General features: G+C 37.4%; 1 protein-coding gene across 1 annotated transcript in view; it reads right to left on the bottom strand.

Moving 5' to 3' along the window:
* Positions 1 to 453: 453 nt before the first annotated feature.
* SH3BGRL (SH3 domain binding glutamate rich protein like) overlaps positions 454 to 25,004 on the bottom strand; it is a 99,408-nt gene continuing 74,857 nt past the window's right edge. Inside the window, exons 2-4 of the mRNA XM_079910595.1 lie at positions 20,115 to 20,300; positions 15,596 to 15,676; positions 454 to 2,060 (exon numbers count right to left, since the gene is read on the bottom strand). Of these exons, the coding sequence (XP_079766721.1) occupies positions 2,028 to 2,060; positions 15,596 to 15,676; positions 20,115 to 20,300 (300 nt within the window). The 3' untranslated portion in view covers positions 454 to 2,027. The remainder of the gene's footprint in view (positions 2,061 to 15,595; positions 15,677 to 20,114; positions 20,301 to 25,004) is intronic.

The following is a 25,004-nucleotide window of genomic DNA, read 5'->3' as shown; positions in this document are numbered from 1 at the left end:
GTATTCAGCTGACAAAAAGAAAGATTTCAATTTGGCAAGACTCAATAAAACATTTTACTTTAAATATACATATATGCTAATTGTAAGGTATAGTCTAGTAGATATACACATCTCAAAAATGTCATCTGTTTTTAAAGAATGTCTATTTTTGACAGTGTTAACTTATTTGATATTAAAGTAAAAATGCCCACATAAAATATTGCAAGTATCATCATCTGCATTTGATATAGCTCAGGAGAAAATATTGAAAAATGTTTTAGCATTTTCCAGAATTTATTACAAGATAGCTTGTTTACTTTAGAGTTCTCCATAGCATATTTTTGTACACAAAAAAATGGATTAGTTGTTTGATTCTAGTGTGTATTGCAAAATTCAGAGTCCTAAATAGGAAATTTAGAAAGTTTATTCAAATTGTTTTCTTTCTATTATTTTCTCTTTTCTCCTTCCCCACCATCTAAAAAATATATTACCCTTCTAAAATTATTATTACACTATTTAGAAACTCCATGAACACGAACACAAAAATTATGTTTCTGACAGTACTGAGTTTATTTTAAAGCATTGCATCATGTTTGAATCTCAGTAAACAAAGCCATGTCTTCATTGTATATTGATTTTGGCAAAGAGCACAGACTTGCATACATCAAATGATATGATAAAGTAATTTAAAGTAAAAGGTGTTTGCTTTTAGTAATGTGAAACTAAAGTACAATATTAATGTGGAACTAAAGTACAATATATGTGTCTTCTGGGTGATTTAGGCCATAATGTTTCTTATCTTCTTAGAAGTTTTCAAAATTAACATTTTTAAATTGATCCTTTTATCTGATACTTACACTATTCACTGGAATAGAGGCATAGAAAAGATTTTCTCTGCTTAGATTAATGTACTCATACAATATATGCCTAAGCTGAAACCAAAAGATCAAATATCTGAGAGATAGTGGCATTCGTGATCACAAGTGGTTTTAAAAGGGGAAAAATGAGTTCCAACCTATTTTAAAATATTTAATTAAAAGTCTGAGCTCTGGGGCTTCCCTGGTGGCGCAGTGATTGAGAGTCCGCCTGCCGATGCAGGGAACATGGGTTCGTGCCCCGGTCTGGGAAGATCCCACATGCTGCAGAGTGGCTAGGCCCATGAGCCATGGCCACTGAGCCTGCGTGTCTGGAGCCTGTGCTCCGCAACGGGAGAGGCCACAACAGTGAGAGGCCCACGTACCACAAAAAAAAAAAAAAAAAAAAAAAGTCTGAACTCTTTGCAAAAGGATGCCGTTTTTACTTATTTGCCATCATACTTCCATAGCATACATATGCATATTTCACTGGGGCAAGCAACTTAGTAACATGATTGCATCATAGCTGTGTAGTTAAGCAAGAAATTTGTCAACTGAATACATCTTTATTTTGGTGGGAGGTCATCTGTTCCGATCACTGAAACATGCAATGAAAGGCTACATTTAGAAGCCTAGAAAACCTGTGGTTCAGTACATAGAAGTTTTAACTACAAAAGAATGTAAATGTTATAATTACCATCAGAAATTACAATGTCTGACATATCATAAACATTATCTGCAACTACTTTTTAATCACAATAATTTCACATCAAAAAGGTACATACTTTTGTTCACTAAAATTGAGGCAATTTGGGAACAAGAGACAGATTCTTTCTTTCTCACTCATCTTTTAAAGTTACTTAATGTAGAGTTACAGATATACTTAAGCTGCAATAATAATATCAAAAAAGGGAACAGGTGTTTGCTTTTTAAAATCACTGAAGTACATAAAATGCCTTAGCAGACAACAATACTATTCCATGACACCTCTTAAAATTTTAAGTTCATCTCCCATTCTCCTCATCATAATGTTCACATTTTAATTATGTATTCATTTTGATTGTTTGCATGTGAAAACAACAACTATTATTTCAACATTAAGCCTATTTCATTTGAAGCCAAGATAATTTTGCTATTTTATAAAAAGCAGTGGAGACTCCTTTGTCAGGATGCTTAAGGCAGAATGTTTAAGGTTCATGCTTGCTGCTTTGCCTGAGCTTCTGCTTCCTGAAATGAAAAACAAACAACACAGATTTAAATATCACAAAGCAGGCATCCGTGTGTATTTTGGTTAGACTATATTACCTCAAATTGCTAAGAATATTCAAAATCAGAAAAATAGCCGCCAGAAAAGACTGCTTAAAAATTCTTAATAGAAAAATTAAAAAATAGAAACTTCTGCCTAGAAACAGATGTCATAGAGGACTGTCTATAATTCCATAAAAGCAAGTGATTTACAATTATAGTTGACATTTTATTTAAAAGTAGCTAAGTTCCATTTTGAATGATTTTTCACAAAAATTAAGTGTTCAAAAACATTGTCACCTATAGTTACAGTCACGTGAGTTTTGTTTAAGGATTAAGCTACTTAGAAAATGTGTTATTTGCCAAAGTATTGTTGCTTTTAAATTTCATGGCAGTAGGCTCGAAGAGGTAAGGTTGTCTTTCTATTCCTGTGGATGGTGAGTACTTCTAGCATAGGAACTCTGACCTATAGGTGTGCTCTGGCACTTAACATAGTACTTGACACAAAATACACGTCAAGGAAAGTTTCTGGAAATAAGGATGGGTGGCAAGAGTGACTCTGGTGAAAGAAACCTCAGACTTGAGCTGTAGAAATCATGTATGCTAGACAATGTCACTCTAAACATCTGTCACTAATTGAGTACTTGACAGTCTCAGGAGGAGTGACAGCAGCTGCATATTCCAAAATAAGCCTCTAATGCTAACCCCAGAAGAAGGGGAAAAAACAAACAAACAAAAAGATGCTATATTTTTACCAAAAAAAAAAAAGAGAGAGAGGTAGAAATGATAGAAAGAAGGAAACCAGAGGACAGTGTAATTCATTCTTAATACATCCTTAACAAAACATATGTAATACACTACTGACTCACCTTCCAAAACTCTTAGTCAAAAACCAAAAACAAACTTCCCTAAGCTCTTTTGAAATTTCTAACATGGTGTTTGGCTGTCTAAATGAATATATCTTAGACCCACATTATGTATTTTGTTTCATTTTATAGAACAAGCTTCCAAAAACTTCCTCACACAACACAGTGAATTTTATACTAAAACCCCTCAGTGGGGCTTTCCTGGTGGCACAGTGGTTAAGAATCCGCCTGCTAATGCAGGGGACACGGGTCCGAGTCCTGGTCCAGGAACACCCCACATGCCGTGGAGCAACTAAGCCCATGCGCAACAACTACCGAGCCTGTGCTCTAGAGCCCGCAAGCCACAACTACTGAGCCCACGTGCCACAACTACTGAAGCCCGCATGCCTAGAGCCCATGCTCCGCAATCAGAGAAGCCACCACAGTGAGAATCCTGTGCACCAAAACGAAGACCCAACACAGCTAAAAATAAATAAATAAATTAATTAATATAAAAATAAAAATAAATAAAACCCCTCAATAGCATAGCATATATAGGTGGGGAAGCAGTGGTATAAAAATATGAACACATGATAATGTGAAGTCCTTCTTCTTATGAGCACGTAATGCCTCTGAGTAACTAGTATTTTGGAGACAGCCTAGTTCCCTAAAGTTACACTTATCAATCTTTGTTGTAATTTGTCATAAATTCCTTAGCTCTCACTTATCCTTTTTAATGGAAGAAATTACCAGCATAAAAATCCAAAACAAAAGGCAATTCAAACTTCTTTGTAATTTGTATTTAAGAATACATCATATTTAAATTATTTACTTTTCTAATTGTGTTTTATTCATCAAATATGTAAATTGTGCTACAAGCTTTATTATTATCTAAAAGTAAGTAGTCAGTATTTATAGTATCATGAGTTATTTAATCAACCAGAGAGCTCTAGAAACAGGCATATGATGTGTTCTCACCCTCTACTCCCACTATATACATCATTCTATAAATGCATTGGTTTTGAGTTAGATAATCCCGGGTTCAAATTCCATATCTGCTACTGAATTATTATGTAGCCTTGGACAAATTACTTAAATTATCTAATCATTAGTTTCCTCCTCTGTAAAATGGTATTGAGGACACCTAGCTCATAAGGACGAAGTAAAGATAAAATGAGATGAATGTGAACAGTGTAGCTCAATGCTTAGTCCATTGCAGGTATCCAGACTTCTTTCCTAACGTTTTCCTTTCCACTTTCTGCCTAGTCACTAAGACCAACACCACAGCTAAGTGTTATTAACATACAGTTTCTCTTGGAGATGCAATAAAATGGGATGGGCTTACTGGAAATAGGAATGCTTCAAATCTCACAGCAGAAGCAGATTTTCATGGCCCCTCCCTAAAGCTAGGTGGTTTAACCAAAGCCAATAAGAACACTTCTTTAACCAGCATGTTCTATACCCTCAACCTACTAGTGAACATGGCTTTTCCAGAGGAGTGGTATTCCTCTCAACATGAATATCACTGGATTTTTATTTTTTAGTAAAAATATATCAGTTAGAGAATGGAGAGGAAGATGGCGGAAGAGTAAGACGCGGAGATCACCTTCCTCCCCACAGATACACCAGAAATACATCTACACGTGGAACAACTCCTACAGAACACCTACTGAAGGCTGGCAGAAGACCTCAGACCTCCCAAAAGGCAAGAAACTCCCCACGTACCTGGGTAGGGCAAAAGAAAAAAAGAAAAAACAGAGACAAAAGAATAGGGATGGCACCTGCACCAGTGGGAGGGAGCTGTGAAGGAGGAAAAGTTTCCACACACTAGGAAGCCCCTTCGCGGGCGGAGTCTGCGGGAGGTGGAGGGGGGAGCTTCGAAGCCGCGGAGGAGTGCACAGCAACGGGTGCGGAGGGCAAAGCGGAGAGATTCCCGCACAGAGAATCGGTGCCGACCGGCACTCACCAGCCCGAGAGGCTTGTCTGCTCACCCGCTGGGGCGGGCGGGGCTGCGAGCTGAGGCTCTGAGGCTCGGGTTTCGGTTTCGGATGGAGCGCTGGGAGAGGACTGGGGTTGGCGGCTTGAACATAGCCTGAAGGGGTTAGTGCACCACGGCTAGCCGGGAGGGAGTCCGGGGAAAAGTCTGCACCTGCCGAAGAGGCAAGAGACTTTTTCTTCCCTCTTTGTTTCCTGGTGCGTGAGGAGAGGGGTTTAAGAACGCTGCTTAAAGGAACTCCAGAGACGGGCGCGAGCCGCGGCTAAAAGCACGAACCCCAGAGACGGGCGCAAGCCGTGGCTAAAAGCGCGGATCCCAGAGACGGGCGGAAGACGCTAAGGCTGCTGCTGCCGCCACCAAGGGGCCTGTGTGCGAGCACAGGTCACTCTCCACACCCCTCTTCCGCGGAGCCTGTGCAGCCCGCCACTGCCAGGTTCCCGGGATCCAGGAACAACTTCCCCGGGAGAACGCACGGCGGGCCTCAGGCTGGTGCAAAGTCACGTCGGCCTTTGCCGCCGCAGGCCCGCCCCGCACTCCGTGCCCCTCCCTCCCCGCAGGCCTGAGTGCGCCAGAGCCCCCGAATCAGCGGCTCCTTTAACCCCGTCCTATCTGAGCAAAAAACAGACGCCCTCCAGCGACCTACACGCAGAGGCAGGGCCAAATCCAAAGCTGAGCCCCTGTGAGCTGTGAGAACAAAGAAGAGAAAAGGAAATCTCTCCCAGCAGCCTCAGAAGCAGCGGATTAAAGCTCCACAATCAACTTGATATACCCTGCATCTGTGGAATACCTGAATAGACAACCAATCATCCCAAATTAAGGAAGTGGACTTTAGGAGCAAGATCTATGATATTTTTTTCCCCTTTCCTCTTTTTGTGAATGTATATGTGTATGTTTCTGTGTGAGATCTTGTCTGTATAGTCTTGCTTCCACCATTTGTCCTAGGGTTCTATCCGTCCATGGTTTTTTTTTAAATTTTTTTTCTTAATAATTAATTTTAATTTTAATAACGTTATTATATTTTACCTTCGTTCTTTCTTTCTTTCTTTCTTTCCTTCCTTCCTTCCCTCCTTTAGACAACGAATCATCCCAAATTGAGGAGGTGGTCTCTGACAGCAAGATTTATGATTTTTCCCCTTTTACCTCTTTTAGTGAGGGTGTATGTGTATGCTTCTGTGTAAGATTTTGTCTGTATAGCTTTGCTTCCAACATTTGTCCTAAGGTTCTATCCGTCCCTATTTTTTTTTCTAAATAAGAATTTTTTAATTCAATAACTTTATTACACTTTATTTTATTTTTACTGTATCTTCTTTCTTTCTTTTTTCCTTCTTTCCCTCCTTCCTTCCTTCCTCCCTCCCTCTCTCCCTCCCTTCTTTCCTTCTTTCCTTCTTTCTTTCTTTCTTCCTTCCTTCCTTCCCTCCTTTCCTTCTTTCTTTCCTCATACTTATAATAATTCTCTCTACTTTTTCTCCCTTTTATTCTGAGCTGTGTGGATGAAAGGCTCTTGGTGCTCCGGACAGGAGTCAGGGCTCTGCCTCTGAGGTAGGAGAGCCAACTTCAGGACACTGGTCAAAAAGAGACCTCCCAGCTCCACATAATATCAAACGGCAAAAATCTCGCAGAGACCTCCATCTTAACACCAGCACTCAGCTTCACTCAACGACCAGCAAGCCACAGTGCTGGACAACCTATGCCAAACAACTAGCAAAACAGGAACACAACACCCCCATTAGCAGAGAGGCTGCCTAAAATCATAATAAGGCCACAGACACCCCAAAACACACCACCAGACGTGAACCTGCCCACTAGAGAGACAAGATCCAGCCTCATCCACCACAACACAGGCACTAGTCCCCTCCACCAGGAAGCCGACACAACCCACTGAACCAACCTTAGCCATTGGAGACAGACATCAAAAACAGCGGGAACTACGAACCTGCAGTCTGCAAAAAGGAGACCCCAAACACAGTAAGATAAGCAAAATGAGAAGACAGAAAAACACACAGCAGATAAAGGAGCAAGATAAAAATGCACCAGACCTAACAAATGAAGAGGAAATAGGCAGTCTACCTGAAAAATAATTCAGAATAATGATAGTAAGGATGATCCGAAATCTTGGAAATAGAATGGACAAAATGCAAGAAACAGTTAACAAGGACCTAAAAGAAATAAAGATGAAACAAGCAATGATGAACAACACAATAAATGAAATTAAAAGTCCTCTAGATGGGATCAATAGCAGAATAACTGAGGCAGAAGAATGGATAAGTGACCTGGAAGATAAAATAGTGGAAATAACTACTGCAGAGCAGAATAAAGAAAAAAGAATGAAAAGAACTGAGGACAGTCTCAGAGACCTCTGGGACAACATTAAACGCACCAACATTCGAATTATAGGGGTTCCAGAAGAAGAAGAGAAAAAGAAAGGGACTGAGAAAATATTTGAAGAGATTATAGTTGAAAACTTCCCTAATATGGGAAAGGAAATAGTTAATCAAGTACAGGAAGCACAGAGAGTCCCATACAGGATAAATACAAGGAGAAATACGCCAAGACACATATTAATCAAACTGTCAAAAATTAAATACAAAGAAAGCATATTAAAAGCAGCAAGGGAAAAACAACAAATAACACATAAGGGAATCCCCATAATGTTAACAGCTGATCTCTCAGCAGAAACCCTACAAGCCAGAAGGGAGTGGCAAGACATACTGAGAGTGATGAAGGAGAAAAACTGCAGCCAAGACTACTCTACCCAGCAAGGATCTCATTCAGATTTAATGGAGAAATTAAAACCTTTACAGACAAGCAAAAGCTGAGAGAGTTCAGCACCACCAAACCAGCTTTACAACAAATGCTAAAGGAACTTCTCTAGACAAGAAACACAAGAGAAGGAAAAAACCTACAATAACGAACCCAAAACAATTTAAAAAATGGGAATAGGAACATACATATCGATAATTACTTTAAATGTAAATGGACTAAATGTCCCACCAAAAGACACAGATTGGCTAAATGGATACAAAAACAAGACCCTTATATATGCTGTCTACAAGAGACACACTTCAGACCTAGAGACACATACAGACTGAAAGTAAGGTGATGGAAAAAGATATTCCATGCAAATGGAAACCAAAAGAAAGCCGGAGTAGCAATTCTCATATCAGACAAAATAGACTTTAAAATAAGGACTATTAAAAGAGACAAAGAAGGACACTACATAATGATCAAGGGATCGATCCAAGAAGAAGATATAACAATTGTAAATAATTATGCACCCAACATAGGAGCACCTCAATACATAAGGCAAATACTAACAGCCATAAAAGGGGAAATCGACAGTAACACATTCATAGTAGGGGACTTAAACACCCCACATTCACCCATGGACAGATCATCCAAAATGAAAATAAATAAGGAAACACAAGCTTTAAATGATACATTAAACAAGATGGACTTAATTGATATTTATAGGACACTCCATCCGAAAACAACAGAATACACATTTTTCTCAAGTGCTCATGGACCATTCTCCAGGATGGATCATATCTTGGGTCACAAATCAAGCCTTGGTAAATTTAAGAAAATTGAAATTGTATCAAGTATCTTTTCTGACCACAACGCCATGAGACTAGATATCAATTACAAGAAAAGATCTGTAAAAAATACAAACACATGGAGGCTAAACAATACACTACTTAATAATGAAGTGATCACTGAAGAAATCAAAGAGGAAATCAAAAAATACCTAGAAACAAATGACAATGGAGACACAACGACCCAAAACCTATGGAATGCAGCAAAAGCAGTTCTAAGGGGGAAGTTTATAGCAATACAAGCCCACCTTAAGAAGCAGGAAACATCTCAAATAAACAACCTAACCTTGCACCTCAAGCAATTAGAGAAAGAAGAACAAAAAATCCCCAAAGCTAGCAGAAGGAAAGAAATCATAAAAATCAGATCAGAAATAAATGAAAAAGAAATGAAGGAAACAATAGCAAAGATCGATAAAACTAAAAGCTGGTTCTTTGTGAAGATAATCAAAATAGAAAAACCACTAGCCAGACTCATCAAGAAAAAAAGGGAGAAGACTCAAATCAATAGAATTAGAAATGAAAAAGGAGAGGTAACAACTGACACTGCAGAAATAAAAAAGATCATGAGAGATTACTACAAGCAACTCTATGCCAATAAAATGGACAATCTGGTTGAAATGGACAAATTCTTAACAATGCACAACCTGCCAAGACTGAATCAGGAAGAAATAGAAAATATGAACAGACCAATCACAAGCACTGAAATTGAAACTGTGATTAAAAATCTTCCAACAAACAAAAGCCCAGGACCAGATGGCTTCACAGGCGAATTCTATCAAACATTTAGAGAAGAGCTAACACCTATCCTTCTCAAACTCTTCCAAAATATAGCAGAGGGAGGAACACTCCCAAATTCCTTCTACGAGGTCACCATCACCTTGATACCAAAACCAGACAAGGACGTCACAAAGAAAGAAAACTACAGGCCAATATCACGGATGAACATAGATGCAAAAATCCTCAACAAAATACTAGCAAACAGAATCCAACAGCACATTAAAAGGATAATACACCATGATCAAGTGGGGTTTATTCCAGGAATGCAAGGATTCTTCAATATACTCAAATCTATCAATGTGATAAACCATATTAACAAATTGAAGGAGAAAAACCATATGATCATCTCAATTGATGCAGAGAAAGCTTTTGATAAAATTCAACACCCATTTATGATAAAAACCCTGCAGAAAGTAGGCATAGAGGGAACTTTCCTCAACATAATAAAGGCCATATATGACAAGCCCACAGCAAATATCATCCTCAATGGTGAAAAACTGAAAGCATTTCCACTAAGATCAGGAAAAATACAAGATTGCCCACTCTCACCACTCTTATTCAACATAGTTTTGGAAGTTTTAGCCACAGCAATCAGAGAAGAAAAGGAAATAAAAGGAATCCAAATCAGAAAAGAAGAAGTAAAGCTGTCACTGTTTGCAGATGACATGATCCTATACATAGAGAATCCTAAAGATGTTATCAGAAAACTACTAGAGCTAATCAATGAATTTGGTAAAGTGGCAGGATACAAAATTAATGCACAGAAATCTCTGGCATTCCTATATACTAATGAGGAAAAATCTGAAAGTGAAATCAAGAAAACACTCCCATTTACCATTGCAACAAAAAGAATAAAATATCTAGGAATAAACCTACCTAAGGAGACAAAAGACCTGTATGCAGAAAATTATAAGACACTGATGAAAGAAATTAAAGATGATACAAGTAGATGGAGAGATATACCATGTTCTTGGATTGGAAGAATCAACATTGTGAAAATGACTCTACTACCCAAAGCAATCTATAGATTCAATGCAATCCCTATCAAACTACCACTGGCATTTTTCACAGAACTAGAACAAATAATTTCGCAGTTTGTATGGAAACACAAAAGACCCCGAATAGCCAAAGCAATCTTGAGAACGAAAAAAGGAGCTGGAGGAATCAGGCTCCCTGACTTCAGACTATACTACAAAGCTACAGTAATCAAGACAGTATGGTACTGGTACAAAAACAGAAAGATAGATCAATGGAACAGGATAGAAAACCCAGAGATAATCCCACACACATATGGACACCTTATCTTTGATAAAGGTGGCAGGAATGTACAGTGGAGAAAGGACAGCCTCTTCAGTAACTGGTGCTGGGAAAACTGGACAGGTACATGTAAAAGTATGAGATTAGATCACTCCCTAACACCATACACAAAAATAAGCTCAAAATGGATTAAAGACCTAAATGTAAGGCCAGAAACTATCAAACTCATAGAGGAAAACATAGGCAGAAAACTCTATGATATAAATCACAGCAAGATCCTTTTTGACCCACGTCCTAGAGAAATGGAAATAAAAACTTAAATAAACAAAGGGGATCTAATGAAACTTTAAAGCTTTTGCACAGCAAAGGAAACCATAAATAAGACCAAAAGACAACCCTTAGAATGGGAGAAGATATTTGCAAATGAAGCAACCGACAAAGGATTAATCTCCAAAATTTACAAGCAGCTCATGCAGCTCAATAACAAAAAAACAAACAACCCAATCCAAAAATGGGCAGAAGACCTAAATAGACATTTCTCCAAAGAAGAGATACAGACTGCCAACAAACACATGAAAGAATGCTCAACATCATTAATCATTAGAGAAATGCAAATCAAAACTACAATAAGATATCATCTCACATCAGTCAGAATGGCCATCATCAAAAAATCTAGAAACAATAAATGCTGGAGAGGGTGTGGAGAAAAGGGAACCCTCTTGCACTGCTGGTGGGAATGTGAATTGGTTCAGCCACTATGGAGAACAGTATGGAGGTTCCTTAAAAAACTACAAATAGAACTACCATATGACCCAGCAATCCCACTACTGGGCATATACCCTGAGAAAACCATAATTCAAAAAGACACATGCACCCCAATATTCATTGCAGCACTATTTACAATAGCTAGGTCATGGAAGCAACCTAAATGCCCATCAACAGATGAATGGATAAAGAAGATGTGGCACATATATACAATGGAATATTACTCAGCCATAAAAAGAAATGAAATTGAGCTATTTGTAATGAGGTGGATAGACCTAGAGTCTGTCATACAGAGTGAAGTAAGTCAGAAAGAAAAAGACAAATACCATATGCTAACACATATATATGGAATTTAAGAAAAAAAATGTCATGAAGAACCTAGGGTTAAGTCAGGAATAAAGACGCAGACCTCCTAGAGAACGGACTGAGGTTATGGGGAGGGGGAAGGGTGAGCTGTGACAGGGCGAGAGAGAGTCATGGACATATACACACTAACAGACGTAGTAAGGTAGATAGCTAGTGGGAAGCAGCCGCATGGCACAGGGATATTGGCTGGGTGCTTTGTGACAGCCTGGAGGGGTGGTATAGGGAGGGTGGGAGGGAGGGAGACGCAAGAGGGAAGACATATGGGAACATATGTATATGTATAACTGATTCACTTTGTTATAAAGCAGAAACTAACACACCATTGTAAAGCAATTATACCCCAATAAAGATGTTAAAAAAATATATATATATATATTAGTTATTTTATTCCATATCAAAACTATCAACTATACTGCAATATAAGAAATGCTAGTGCTATGAAATTATCTTCTGTATTAATAGAAGAGTAAAGAGCAAATATTTATATACCATGTTTAACTGCATCTAATATACAAAAGAATAAAAAAAATTATTTGTCTTACAGAGGATTCCTTGCCTTATAGAAATATTTGCCATTGGGTACTTTTAAATCAAGCTTTCCAGTGCACTGGCTTTCAATAATTTTTAAATGTAAAGAGAATGTATTCTAATTATTTGGAAAATAAATAAATGGAGAAAAAAGAAAAACATTCATATTATTAGCTATGGTTCCTTTCAGTCTCCTTTTGTCCTGTACATAGATTTTAAATGTAATTATCAATAGAATGCTAATTACACAGTAAAAACAGTTCTGTAGCTCATTATAATGTATCTTTTCACAAACTCTCATTTTTTAATGAGAGCATGAGTTCACTCAGTGGATAAATCATTTCTGTTGACCCTATTTTTAGACATTTAACTTGTTTTCAAATTTTTTAAGATTAAAAATAACATTTTGATTTATTTTTTTATCCATAAAGACTTTTCCATGTATGAATTATTTCATTAGGCCTTAGTACCCAGTACAATTACTGGATGAAGAAGTATAAACATTTTTGAGGTCCTTGATATATATTTGCTATTTTGGTTTTCAAACAGTAGTACCAATTTATATCATCACCAGTAATATATGAGAGAATATGTTTTAATGCACACTTCTCAGCACTGAGCATTATCACTTTGTTTTATCTTTGTTAACTTCACAGATGAATATTGTATCTCATTTTATCACATTTCTTTTTATTATGAATGCACTTTTCCAATGCGGGTTAATTAGTTGTATTTCTTATTGCGTATACTTTCTTTTCAGCCAGTTCTTTCTGGAAGACTTATTGTCCTATCAAATTAAAGGGGAAAACTCTGAAAGCTGAGCTGAAGGATAGAAAAATCATCCTTCTGATATCAAATTTATCACTTTTAATCTTGGGGAAAACCTATTAAATACTAACATTCAAAATCTCCCTATTACCAATCCACCCTTCAACTCCACTGTCAATTCCAGACCTCTTTTCTTTATCCCGATCTATCAGCTCCCTCTAGTTCAATCCTTGATAACATCTGCTGTCCTTTTACTCTATTCCTACTTCTAGGGTTAAACAAGGATGAAAAAAAAAAAAAAACACTGTAAACAAGCTGACTGGTTCCACTGTGGGCTCATCAACTCTAACTTCAACAGGGAATTTTATCTTGCTCAGCCATCCTTCCATTCATGATCTTCGCCTACTCTTTAGCTTATTTTCAGCAAATGCATCTTTTCAATTCTCAAATTTCCCATCACTCCTAGCAGATGATCATTCTTCTTACCTCATACTAAAGATAAGACATTTTCAAATGTGAACTTCCCTAACCTCCCCACACATTAAAATTTCTATTTTTATCCTTCTCTCTTCATTCCATCCAGTCTCAGAAGAAAACTGCATGCCCTCTCTTTTCCAAGACTAACTCCTCCCTTGGATCACTCACTTTTCTGTTTCCTCCATGACTTTTGCTTCATTTCCCTATCACCCAGGTTAGAAGCCTCAGAGATAGCTTCAATCCTTCCCAGTTCTTTCCATACATAAACATCTCATAAATTGCCAAATCCTATCACAAGTGATTTTTCTGTGTCTCCTAAATCCATCTTTTCCTTTCTGTAACTGCAGTCCCACTTTAGGCCTTCTCCATTGCTTTTCTGGACTCTTAAGGAACACTCTAATGGGTCAGCCCATCTCTAATATCTCATTTCTCCAATGTTTCACAATCCACACATCTGCCAAATTTATTTTCTTGAGACATAGATCAAATCACATCTTAAAATACAAAGATAATCACATCATTGTCTTCTCTCATTCCCTACCATGGCTTTTAGATGCCTAGAGAATAAAGCCGAAAGTATCTAGCACAGTATTCATAATCTGGCCCCACCCTACCTAGCCAATATTACCTCCTAATGCATCTCCCTTATTTAATATGTTCTATAGTAGATTCATGTTGCATTATACTCTGCTCCCTGAACATACCATTGGGTGCAGGTACATCCCAATGCAGTGGTTCCTATTGCAGCCACTGTGAAAGACGCCTAGTGTTACTTCAGTGTTTTAGAATCCGTAACAGCTCAAATGCCAATTCCTCTGTGGAACCTTCCCCAAACTCCTTAGTAGTAATTTATGATTATTTCCTTTGGATGCTTACTGTACTTTATTCATACCAACCATACAAAATTTACCATACTATATCATAATTATTTGTAGACATATTTGTTGTATAATTATTCATATACATGTTCCTCACTAGGTTATAAACACTTTGAAGGTAGAGATTATGTTGTATTCTCCGTATTTGCCCTATCATCAGTATCAAGTCAATGTTTGACACTCAGTAAATATTTATTGAATGAATAAATGAATGAATGGCTCATACTTTTCACTGAAGGAAAGAGAGTCATCAGTCACAGAAAACAGACTATCTTTCCTTTTATACTTCCTCCAATATGCACTGAAATCAATGACTTAACTTGGGTTTTACTAACTTGTTTAAATAAAAATGCCTTACCTAAGATTTCCTACAACTTAAATTATACAAAGCCTAAAATAAGACATTTTATCCATGGGAAAAGAAAGTTTGGCAAGAAAACGGAATTTCATAGTGACTCAGACAACAATGCCTCTAAACAGTCTCTAGTGAAAATACAGACAATAACACAGACTCTCAAAACTGGAGAAGGAGCTGGAGTTAGAAGAATCTGTTTAACAAAAATTAGCTTCTGAGAACAAAATGTAAAATGATAGAGCAGGGGACATACACTTTGATTAAACCAGCCTTTGTGGAGAAGAAATATGGTAAAAGGCAAACGTATATTTAAAGTCCATAGCTCTGAGACATTTTTTTAAACAGGCAACTTAATTTTTTATATTTTTCTTTGTATGATCTTCCCTGGGAACACCACCACTTGAAAAATTAATTTGTTGTTGGCAGGGGAAAAGCTCCAAATTCAGCCAGCAATTTAGTGATGAGTTTTGATACTCAAATGCTCTTAGTTAATTTGAATAGGTGACTCTAGCATTTGATGTCACACAAGGACAATAGATACTGACAAGAAGATTACTTTGAACTAAGATGCTTTCTGTCCACGTAATACCATACATGGCAACTGGAATAATGGTGTCTTTAAAATTGTTAACCACTTATTTGTGAATGGGTCAATGAGAAATTTGCTGCCTTGGGCAGCTTGATAGGGAAGTCACTCGGCCTACCTTCTATCCACATACTTTATGTATTTAATTATGCACATCTGTCTTCCCTACTAGGGATTAAGTGTATGCGGAGCAGGGACATTTCCTTTTAGCTATGTTGCACTGCCTCTGGCTGAATCTGAGTACTTAATAAAGTGCAAATCTTACTGATTAAAAAAACCCAGCAGCAATAAAATGGCCTATAAAGAAAGGGAAAAATGAATCATACCTTTGAACCAGGTGGGGCTGTCAAGCCTAAAAAGGCATACACTGCATTATTTTCTCTGGCTTCAAAGAAGGCATCATAGTCCTTGATAAAAGAAGGCAACAAGAATTAGCAATATACAACCAACAAAGGAAAGAAAAGGGGAAATTAATTCAAAATTATCTGACTGGTCAATATCTTTGAAGGCAAACAGGCTAGCTAACTTCAATAATGCTAGAATTCTGGAAGGAGTAGTAAAGAGTCAAGGCTCATTGGATCTCAACTAATGTGGGTTAGAAGATATGCTGATCTGTGAGACAGAAATAGCAAAAGGACTTATTTCATACTGCATAGAACTTAAATCTGCCTCAGGGCAAGCAGCTTTCTCCATAGCCCAAAGCAGCCAACTATTTGCCAGTAAGATGTTGCTTACTTTTGGGAGGAGGCTATTGTTCCAGTTTGCCATTATTTCTCTTGCATTATTCATTAAGGTAGAGATGCCCTCAGAACCTACAGCAGACCAGATTTTAGCTATCCCATGGCCATAAGAATAGTAAATCTGTGCTGTGTTCAGAGGAAGGGTATGAGATTTTCATGAAATATGACTGGAAGAGCAAACAATCCGGGGATCCAATAAAAGCTTCACGTGACTAAATTCAGTTGGGCTTCCCATTGTCATCCTCTAAACCACCATGCATGCTCCAAAAGTAACAACCGAACTGCCTACATTTGACTATGACATATAATAAATAGCAAATATACTTAGAAAACACAGCCATTGTCTATACCTGGCCTTAGTTTGTTTGACTTAAAACACACAGAGAGGGACTTCCCTGGTGGTCCAGTGGTTAAGACTCTGCCCTTCCAATGCAGGGGGAACAGTTTCTATCCCTGGTCGGGGATCCCAAATGCCTCATGGCATGGTCAAAAAAATTTAAAAAATTAAAAATTAAAAAAATAATAAAGTGTTTCAAAATTTCTCTAAAAAAACGCAAAAACACAGAGATAAGCTTGGCATTTTGGCTGAGTTATTAGAGGTAAAATGAACTCATAATTTGCTGGCTCATAATTTCTGTAGAGATTGCCTCACCAACAGATCACCAATTACAAGGTTCTTTTCTAGCATATATAGTTCCTGGTACTTGGAGGATCTGGAGGTATAAAGTTTACGGCCTCTCAAGCCATTGATGACCCTAAATCTGACCCCTAACTCAAGAAACATCAGAATTTCTCTCATTTAGGGACTCTTTTAACACAGTCAGTATGGTTTAGAGCCACAGAGATCTCCTCAAGGATTGTCTCAAAGCATCTTTTTGTGTACCCTAGATGTTGACAAAGGATTAAATCATAAACAACAGGCATTTATGACCAGCCTCCTATATTCTTTAAACTCACTATTCAAAAGTGAAACTAACTGGATCTTGATACAAAATCCATACTGAGATACATGACCTATAAGTTACTCAAGGTAAACAAGCAATATACATCATATCTATACTCAGCCACTTGGAAGTAACCTCAAAATGTTAGTTAAAAGAACGTAACAGTTATACAAGAGACATTTCTTACTATAATCAAATCAATAAAAACAGTCTGTGTCAATCTTTAAACTCATGTGAAAGAAAGTAGATCTTCAAATACATTGAAATCTGATCATAAAATACTATGTAGGGTAATCTAGTTATCTCTGCTTCAGGTGTTTGGGGAATCACAGTACATTATTTGTTGGCCCTGAACTTAGCACACAGAAACAGATTTGTAGCTCTGAGAGAAAAGAATATCATCTTCTCAATTAATCAGGATTAATTAATTTATTGTACAAATATGTATTGAGCACCTACTACATGCCAATCACTGTTCCTGGTGCTAAGAATACAAGAGTAAACAAAACATAGTCTGCTTCTTCTATAGGAATTCTCTTGAGGAAAATATACTTTATTTACATATTTGGGATTCCAATAACATTAATCCAGAATGTATTCTACCATATATTTGTATCATATTAATTATTTCATGAAAATGTGCTTTAGTTCTTCATATACACAGCATAAGCTCTTTCAGAACATAGATTACCCTTAAAAATTTTGTATCGTTTATAGCAGAGCTTCATTTATGTTGGCAGGGTAATTGTTTCAGTTACATCCTAATCTGGAAATAGAACCTAAGCTATAGCTCAATGATTCTAAAAAAGGAGGTAATTTTCCCCCAGGGATGTCTCGCAAAATCTGGAAACATTTTTGTTTTTTCACAACTGGGAGGGTGCTACTAGCACTCATGGATAGAAGCCAGGGATGCTGCTAAACATTCTACAATGCACAAGGGAGCCCCCATAAACCCAACATATCAGTATTGCCAAGGTTGAGAAACCTTGGGACAGTTTAAACAAGGGAATTTAATATGAAGAACCACTTACAAAAGATTAAAGAGCTGAAAGGCAGACAGGAGACGGTGAGGCAGCCCAGAGACTAGAAATAGCAGGAAGCTGCTACCACAGCTACTGCTGAAGGGAAAAGTGGAGAAGGTAGTATTACAGAGCTGGTACCACAAAGGAGATGTAGCCACTGTCATGGACACCTCCAGAAAAAGGGGGGATACCTTGGCTTTTCCTCTCCTCCTGCCCTCCACTCATCCAACCAGTGCATCCTATTACCGGCCAAACCTAATAGGCAGCCAGTTGGCAATGGACACTGGGAAATATAATTTGCTGAGGTCAGCCTCCCACAATACAGAATGAAACAAGAAAAGAACGAAGATGGGATCTTTGAGTAAACAGGAAAATTAACAGCACAGTGGTTTAATAGAATGAGTAAGAACTTCAGAATAAGACAGATCTAAGTTTAAATTCTAGCTGCATCACTTAATAATTGTATGATTTAGGAAGTTAGTTAACCTCTTCTAGGCCTCAATATCTTCATCTATGAAACAGGAATAACAATCTCTACACCTCATGAGATTAGTATGAGAACTGATTAATATAGTACACATAAAGTATGTAGCACAATAGCTGACGTATAATATGCTTTCTATGAACGGTTGCTATACACTTTTCTCCCTAACGTCTGTATAGGGACAAATCTTAATTATTGTTATGAAACTCCTAACTCAGTGCCTGGCACACAGCAGGCACTCAATAGAAAATGGATTCCTTTTCCATTAACAAATATTTGTTTGATTTGCATCTCACCTCCTGCACCTTCCTTTTCATCTTCCCATTTCTCAGTGATACTTGCCTTTTTTTCCATAACATACTCCATTCCCTTATAGTATGGCTTCCGAGGGAGAAATAAACCAGGTAAATTTGGCTTCTCAAACATCACCTTTATAACCCAAAATGTGTTTCTTTTAAAAAGTCAAACAAATTGAAATTCCTGCTTCAAAAAGGAGAGATTAAGACAATATATGCTGGCTTAGATTGGACTGGATGACCTCTGAGGCCTGTTTCAGCCCCTGAGAGTTGACAATTTGCAGAAATTTCAAATATAGAAGCACTGAGGTTTCAGCATCTAAATGAATAGCCTAATTGTCTTTTCCTTATCTACATAATATGTCTTTACACATTGGCCCTGTTTGCAGCAGCAGAAGAAATCTTCTGGCCCCTCCTCAGAAGTGACAAATTCAATTCACAGAGAAAATATTTTATGCTAATGAACTTCTCAATTTTGCCATACCCTCCCCTAGGTGTTCTCCTTCTCACTCCCATATAAACACATGAGTTAGAAGATTTGGATTGCTGGCTCTAAAAACATTTGTTCCTCAATTATGCTAACTCTGAGGACACAGCAAAGCAAACAGTTCTTTACTGGAAATTCCTATAGCCCTTACATATGCTTTCTGTACCATGTCATCACATGGATGTGGCCTCATAACCACTCTCTCTGTTTCAGGTGTGTTTGATTCTACCCACACAACACTCCCAATCAGCTCTTTAAGAAAAGAGGCTTTGTTTTATACATACTTGTACTTGCCATGGTACCTAGAGTGGCCACAGGCTACAAATGTTACTTAAATACACAGTGAATGAACATTGAAGGGAACTACTTCATGGTTTAAATGAAGGCTAACCAAGATGACAAACTTGAAAGCACCAGTCAAAAAGTAAAAACTCTACTCCTGTTTCCCTCATCCATACATTAGTTCAATTAGCTAACTCAAAATTTTAAGAAAATTCATTAATAATACTCAAATAAAAGTTTTACTACCTTGAAGCAGAAACTGAGATATTCCTCTTTTTAAACTAATTTTAATCTAAATAATCTAAATAATCTAAATAAGTAAAACAGCTCACAGTGGCTTCTTCATGGACATACCAGAAATAATATAAATGCTCTGGTCTGTACTTATACATTCACAGATAATTTTTTGGTGAATGACTCATCCATTTGCCTTCTAGTAGAAGGCAAAATACCCTAGCTGCCTAGGATGGATGTAGAGGATGAACAGGAGAAATGACTGTATGTAGATATGGGGTGGGAGTAAAAGAAAGTGGATGGGTTTGAGGCAATCCATTTTAAAAAAAAAACAAGAATTTTAATTGGTTCCTTACCCCACGGTACTGGCTTTCATTGAAAATTTGAGGTGGCAAGGGGTACCCTGTGGCTGGTCGACTGTTTTCAGGTACATTTTCTCTCATCCACTTCCGATTCTCTTCATTGGCTGCAATATCTTTTTCTTCAAATCCTATTTTGTTAGCTTCTAAGAAACCAAGCACATCTTGCTGTTTCTTCTTAATCTAGGGCCCAAAGGACAAGAAGTTATATTGTCGAACAAACAGCTTTTATTATTTTTATCATATTCAACAAAAAATGTGTTAATGAACTAGCAGAAATGAATTCAGACATGGATCAAGATTTGTGGTTTAACAGAAGATATATAGTTTTCCCTCTATTATTTTGTTGTTAATGTTGTCTCACAAGTGGATTGAAGAGCTTTCAGTTCACAGATCCTTTTATCAACCCAACTTTTCCTTTTTTTCACTGAAATGCTCACATCTAATCATGAAGAAGAAAAGATAGCTGATACATAGCAATAACCTCAAGTGCAATTAACTCAAAAGTTTGAGTAGTGGCAAGGTGTGTTTCCCGATTATCTACAAGCCTCTCTTAATTTTAGCCTTTGTTGAAAGTCATTCCAAACGACCTGAGTCTACTTCCTGTCTTAATAAGCATCATACAGTTAACAGAAATGAATATTTCCTTGAGAATGTTACAAGACTCTATGTGTCAATTTTCATCATTTGGAACAGAAACTGAACAAGTAAACAAGAGTCTTTTTCATGAAAGTGCTGAGCTACAACAACACATTTAATCAAGATGGGGCTTTGTCTTGTTTTATAATCAACCTGTCGCATTTTCTCAGCTAACACTTTATTGAAGATCAACAGAGGTTCCAACTGTGATGCACTAAAATCTAAAATGATTGTCCGAAACTGTATTTAATAGCTATTCAACAATATTTCTTTGGTGCCTCTTAAGTATGTAAGAAATTTATCAGGTTCTTTAAAATGTCTAAAGAAAAATAGCAGATTCCCTCCTAAAATTACAATCTAGAGGGAGGTATTAGACATAGATATATTAAAATTTTCAATTATAACATGGTATTTAAATATGAAGCTAAGGTGGTCAGGTGAGAGGAGTCAAGTGAATGACAAAGCCAAGAGTGCAAGGAACTTAAAAGAGAGAGCAAGTGCTTATTGCTATGAGTGATGCCACTTAGACTAAGCTTAATACTGACAGCACACATGCTGCATACTATATCCATCTATATTGCATGCAGTCTATGGTTTTAGTGAAAGCATGATATACTTAGTAAAGTTTAATATAATTGTCCAGCTGTGAAAAATGAGCTCACAAATATTACAGCATATTGAACTAGAACAATAAAGGTACAGTATTACAAAATAAACTTGGAAACTTTCTAAATGGATGCTCATAATTTCTATGACTAAATTCTTACACATAATTGAAGTCTCTAAATGAATAAACACTTGTGTGGGTGTGTATTTTGTCTTTTTAAATAGGTTATAATTTGTGACCCAGTCAACTTCTGCAAAGAGAAATTCAGATATATAAATTCCTTCCAATTGGTTCTGTTTGTTTCAAATGCTGCCACAAGAAGGGCTACACTAATTTGTAGTTAAATAATAAGACTGTCTTTGCCTAGCCAGTGCCTATCGATTTAAGAATGGGGTGAAGGAAGCATGAACAAATAGAATTTAAAGCTGCCTTTTCAGTCTTTTACTAATCTACTTACAAAATACACCCAAAAGGAAAATCAAGTCTGAATCCCCAGTTAGTCTGTTTGGCACTAGACTACTGCAGTGTTGCCACTGTGTAGTCATTTGGTAAACAAAGAGATCTGTGTGCATTTTAAATGAATACTGTCATGAGTCCTTAAGCCACTGGCTTCCTACTGCTTAATCTAATGGTATAACCACAGCAAGAAACACTTGTTTTCAGCTTGCCTGTTTTGAAATATTTTAAAAAATGCTTTGGTCACAATCAGCCATGTAAAGCTTGTAATTCACATCTCTTTACCAACAAGTCTACAACAAATCTAGGGTAAGACTATTAAGAATTTTCTTGTTGATCTCCTGTCTCTACCCCTAGCTCCCTGGAGTTCTCCTGACAGATGTTCCAAGATGTGGCAGCATAAGAGCACAATGTAAGGTTTGCTATTTTACCGCTGTCTGCCTCCCCAAATACTGTTATTACTTTCTTTTTCAGTTGCAATTCTACCACATTATGTCTAGAGAGATGTTAAGGCTCAAGTAATTTCAGTAGAGCCTTGTGTGAAAAGAGGAGTGTAGATATTTAAAGGTAGTTTCTCAAAAACAGCTATGTCTTAAGGTGGTCACAGTAAAGAAAGTACAGTCATGCCTAATTTTCTGGGTTAAAAAGGCTTTTCTTTATCAGTTCTGAAAAATCTCATCTATCCAGCCCATTCTTTTTAAATTTTATCTTTATTGGAGTATAATTGCTTTACGATGTTGTGTTAGTTTCTGCTGTACAACACAGTGAATCAGCTATATGTATACATATATCACCATATCCCATCCCTCTTAAGCCTCCCTCCCACCTTCCCTAACTCAACCCTCTAGGCCTTTGCAGAGCATCGAACTGATCTCCCTCTGCTATGCAGCAGCTTCCCACTAGCCATCCATTTTACATTTGGTAGTGTATATATGTCAATGCTACTCTCTCACTTCATACTAGCTTCCCCTTGCCCTCTGTGTCCTCAAGTCCGTTCTCTACATCTGTGTCTTTATTCCTGCCCTGTCACTAGGTTCATCAGTACCGTTTTTTTTAGATTCCATATATATGCGTTAGTGTATGGTATTTGTTTTTCTCTTTCTGACTTACTTCACTCTGTATGACAGACTCTAGGTCCATCCACCTCATTACAAATAACTCAATTTCGTTCCTTTCTATGGCTGAGTAATATTCCATTGTATATATGTGCCACATCTTCTTTATCCATTCATCTGTCAATAGACATTTACATTGCTTCCATGTCCTGTCTATTATAAATAGTGCAATGAACATCAGAGTGCATGCATCCTTTTGAAGTATGGTTTCCTCTGGATACGTGCATAGGAGTGGGATTGCTGGGTCATATGGTAGTTCTATTTTTAGTTTTTTGAGGAACCTCCATACTGTTCTCCATAGCGGCTGTATCAATTTACATTCCCACCAACAGTGCAAGAGGATTCCCTTTTCTCCACACCCTCTCCAGCATTTATTGTTTGTAGATTTTTGATGATGGCCATTCTGACTGGTGTGAGGTGATACCTCACTGTGGTTTTGATTTGCATTTCTCTGATAATTAGTGATGTTGAGTATCTTTTCATGTGTTTGTTGGCCATCTGTTTCTCTTTTTATGGAGAAATGTCTATTTAGGTCTCCTGCCCATTTTTGGATTGGGTTGTTTTTTTTGATATTGAGGTGCATGAGCTGCTTGTATATTTTGGAGATTAATCCTTTGTCAGTTGCTTCGTTTACAAATATTTTCGCCCATTCTTAGCGTTGTCTTTTCCTCATTTATGGTTTCCTTTGCTGTGCAAAAAGCTTTTAAGTTTCATTAGGTCCCATTTGTTTATTTTTGTTTTTATTTCCATTTCTCTAGGAGGTGGGTCAAAAAGGATCTTGCTGTGATTTATGTCATAGAGTGTTCTGCCTATGTTTTCTGCTAAGAGTTTTATAGTGTCTGGCCTTTCATTTAGGTCTTTAATCCATTTTGAGTTTATTTTTGTGTATGGTATTAGGGAGTGATCTAATTTCATTCTTTTACATGTAGCTGTCCAGTTTTCACAGCACCACTTATTAAAGAGGATCCAGCCCTTTCTAATCTGGAGCTTTTTCCAGAGTCAGAAGGAACTGCAGTCTCTCTCCATTTCCTTCAGACATGGCTGTATGTGTAGACCCAGGAGGCTGTGAAACAAGGAGCACTGGGAGTACCATCTACCCTAAAATTCAATTCTTCTGATGCTTGAAACTCTACCATGACTGGTTTACCAGTTTGGTCTTCATAGAAAGGGCAGTCAGTGTGCATATTTGGAGTGGAGGGAGGGATTGCCCGGAGAGAAGAAAGGCAAGGAAACAGTGACGTTTCTTTGTCTGCCTTAGAATTTTGCCAGAGTTGTCCCTATATAATTCTAATAGAGGGGTACACAAAATGTGTACCAGGAATGGCCTCCCAAGATAATCCCAAGAGGAAATTTCCAAGCCTTATTATATGTTAGTACTGGGTTAAGATTTGTACCAGATAAAGACCTTTAAGGAGAAAGGGAACTAAGACTTGTTGAGTGCTTGCTGAGTACCAAACTCTTTGTGAGGCTATGTACATATATCCCCTGAAATGCTCATAACAATTCTGAAAGGTTAGTATGATTATCCCCATTTTACAACAAAGGAAATTGAGGCTTAGATAGGTTAAGATACCTGCGCAAGAAGAATGATCTCTTAATTGCCTGTACTAAATTAAAAATATAAAGCTATCTGACTGCAAAACCCTGTTCTTTTTCAATACATGCAGTACATATTAGAATTCCCAATCTTGCTGGGGAAATAAGATGGAAATATATGGAAGAGTTCTTCTAAACTATGTGATACAAAATAGAAAGACAACAAAAGCTGAGATATCTTATGTTCTCTTCCAAATAGCCTAATTTACTGAATTTGATTTCCTAGTTATTATGGTCTCTTTCCCCTTGACCAGTCTAAACTGAGTTCCTAAGCCCACCAACTTGTGGGCTTGCTTGCACATGGGGAGCATGCACACAGAAGAACTGAATGGAATGTCATGAGGCCTCTGGTTTGTTGCTGACTACACTGAAAACAATGTAGCCCATGTCTCCCCTTTGTCAAGAGCTCGGTAACTTAATAGTTCTGAGTGGGCAAAGCTGGTATAGAGGCGTATTTCTGTACTTTAAATTTAC

This window comes from Stenella coeruleoalba (assembly GCF_951394435.1).
Source record: "Stenella coeruleoalba genome assembly, chromosome: X".
NCBI classification, from domain to species: Eukaryota; Metazoa; Chordata; class Mammalia; order Artiodactyla; family Delphinidae; genus Stenella; species Stenella coeruleoalba.
Note: the sequence above shows the minus strand (reverse complement) of the source record. Positions and strands in the feature narration are given on the sequence as shown.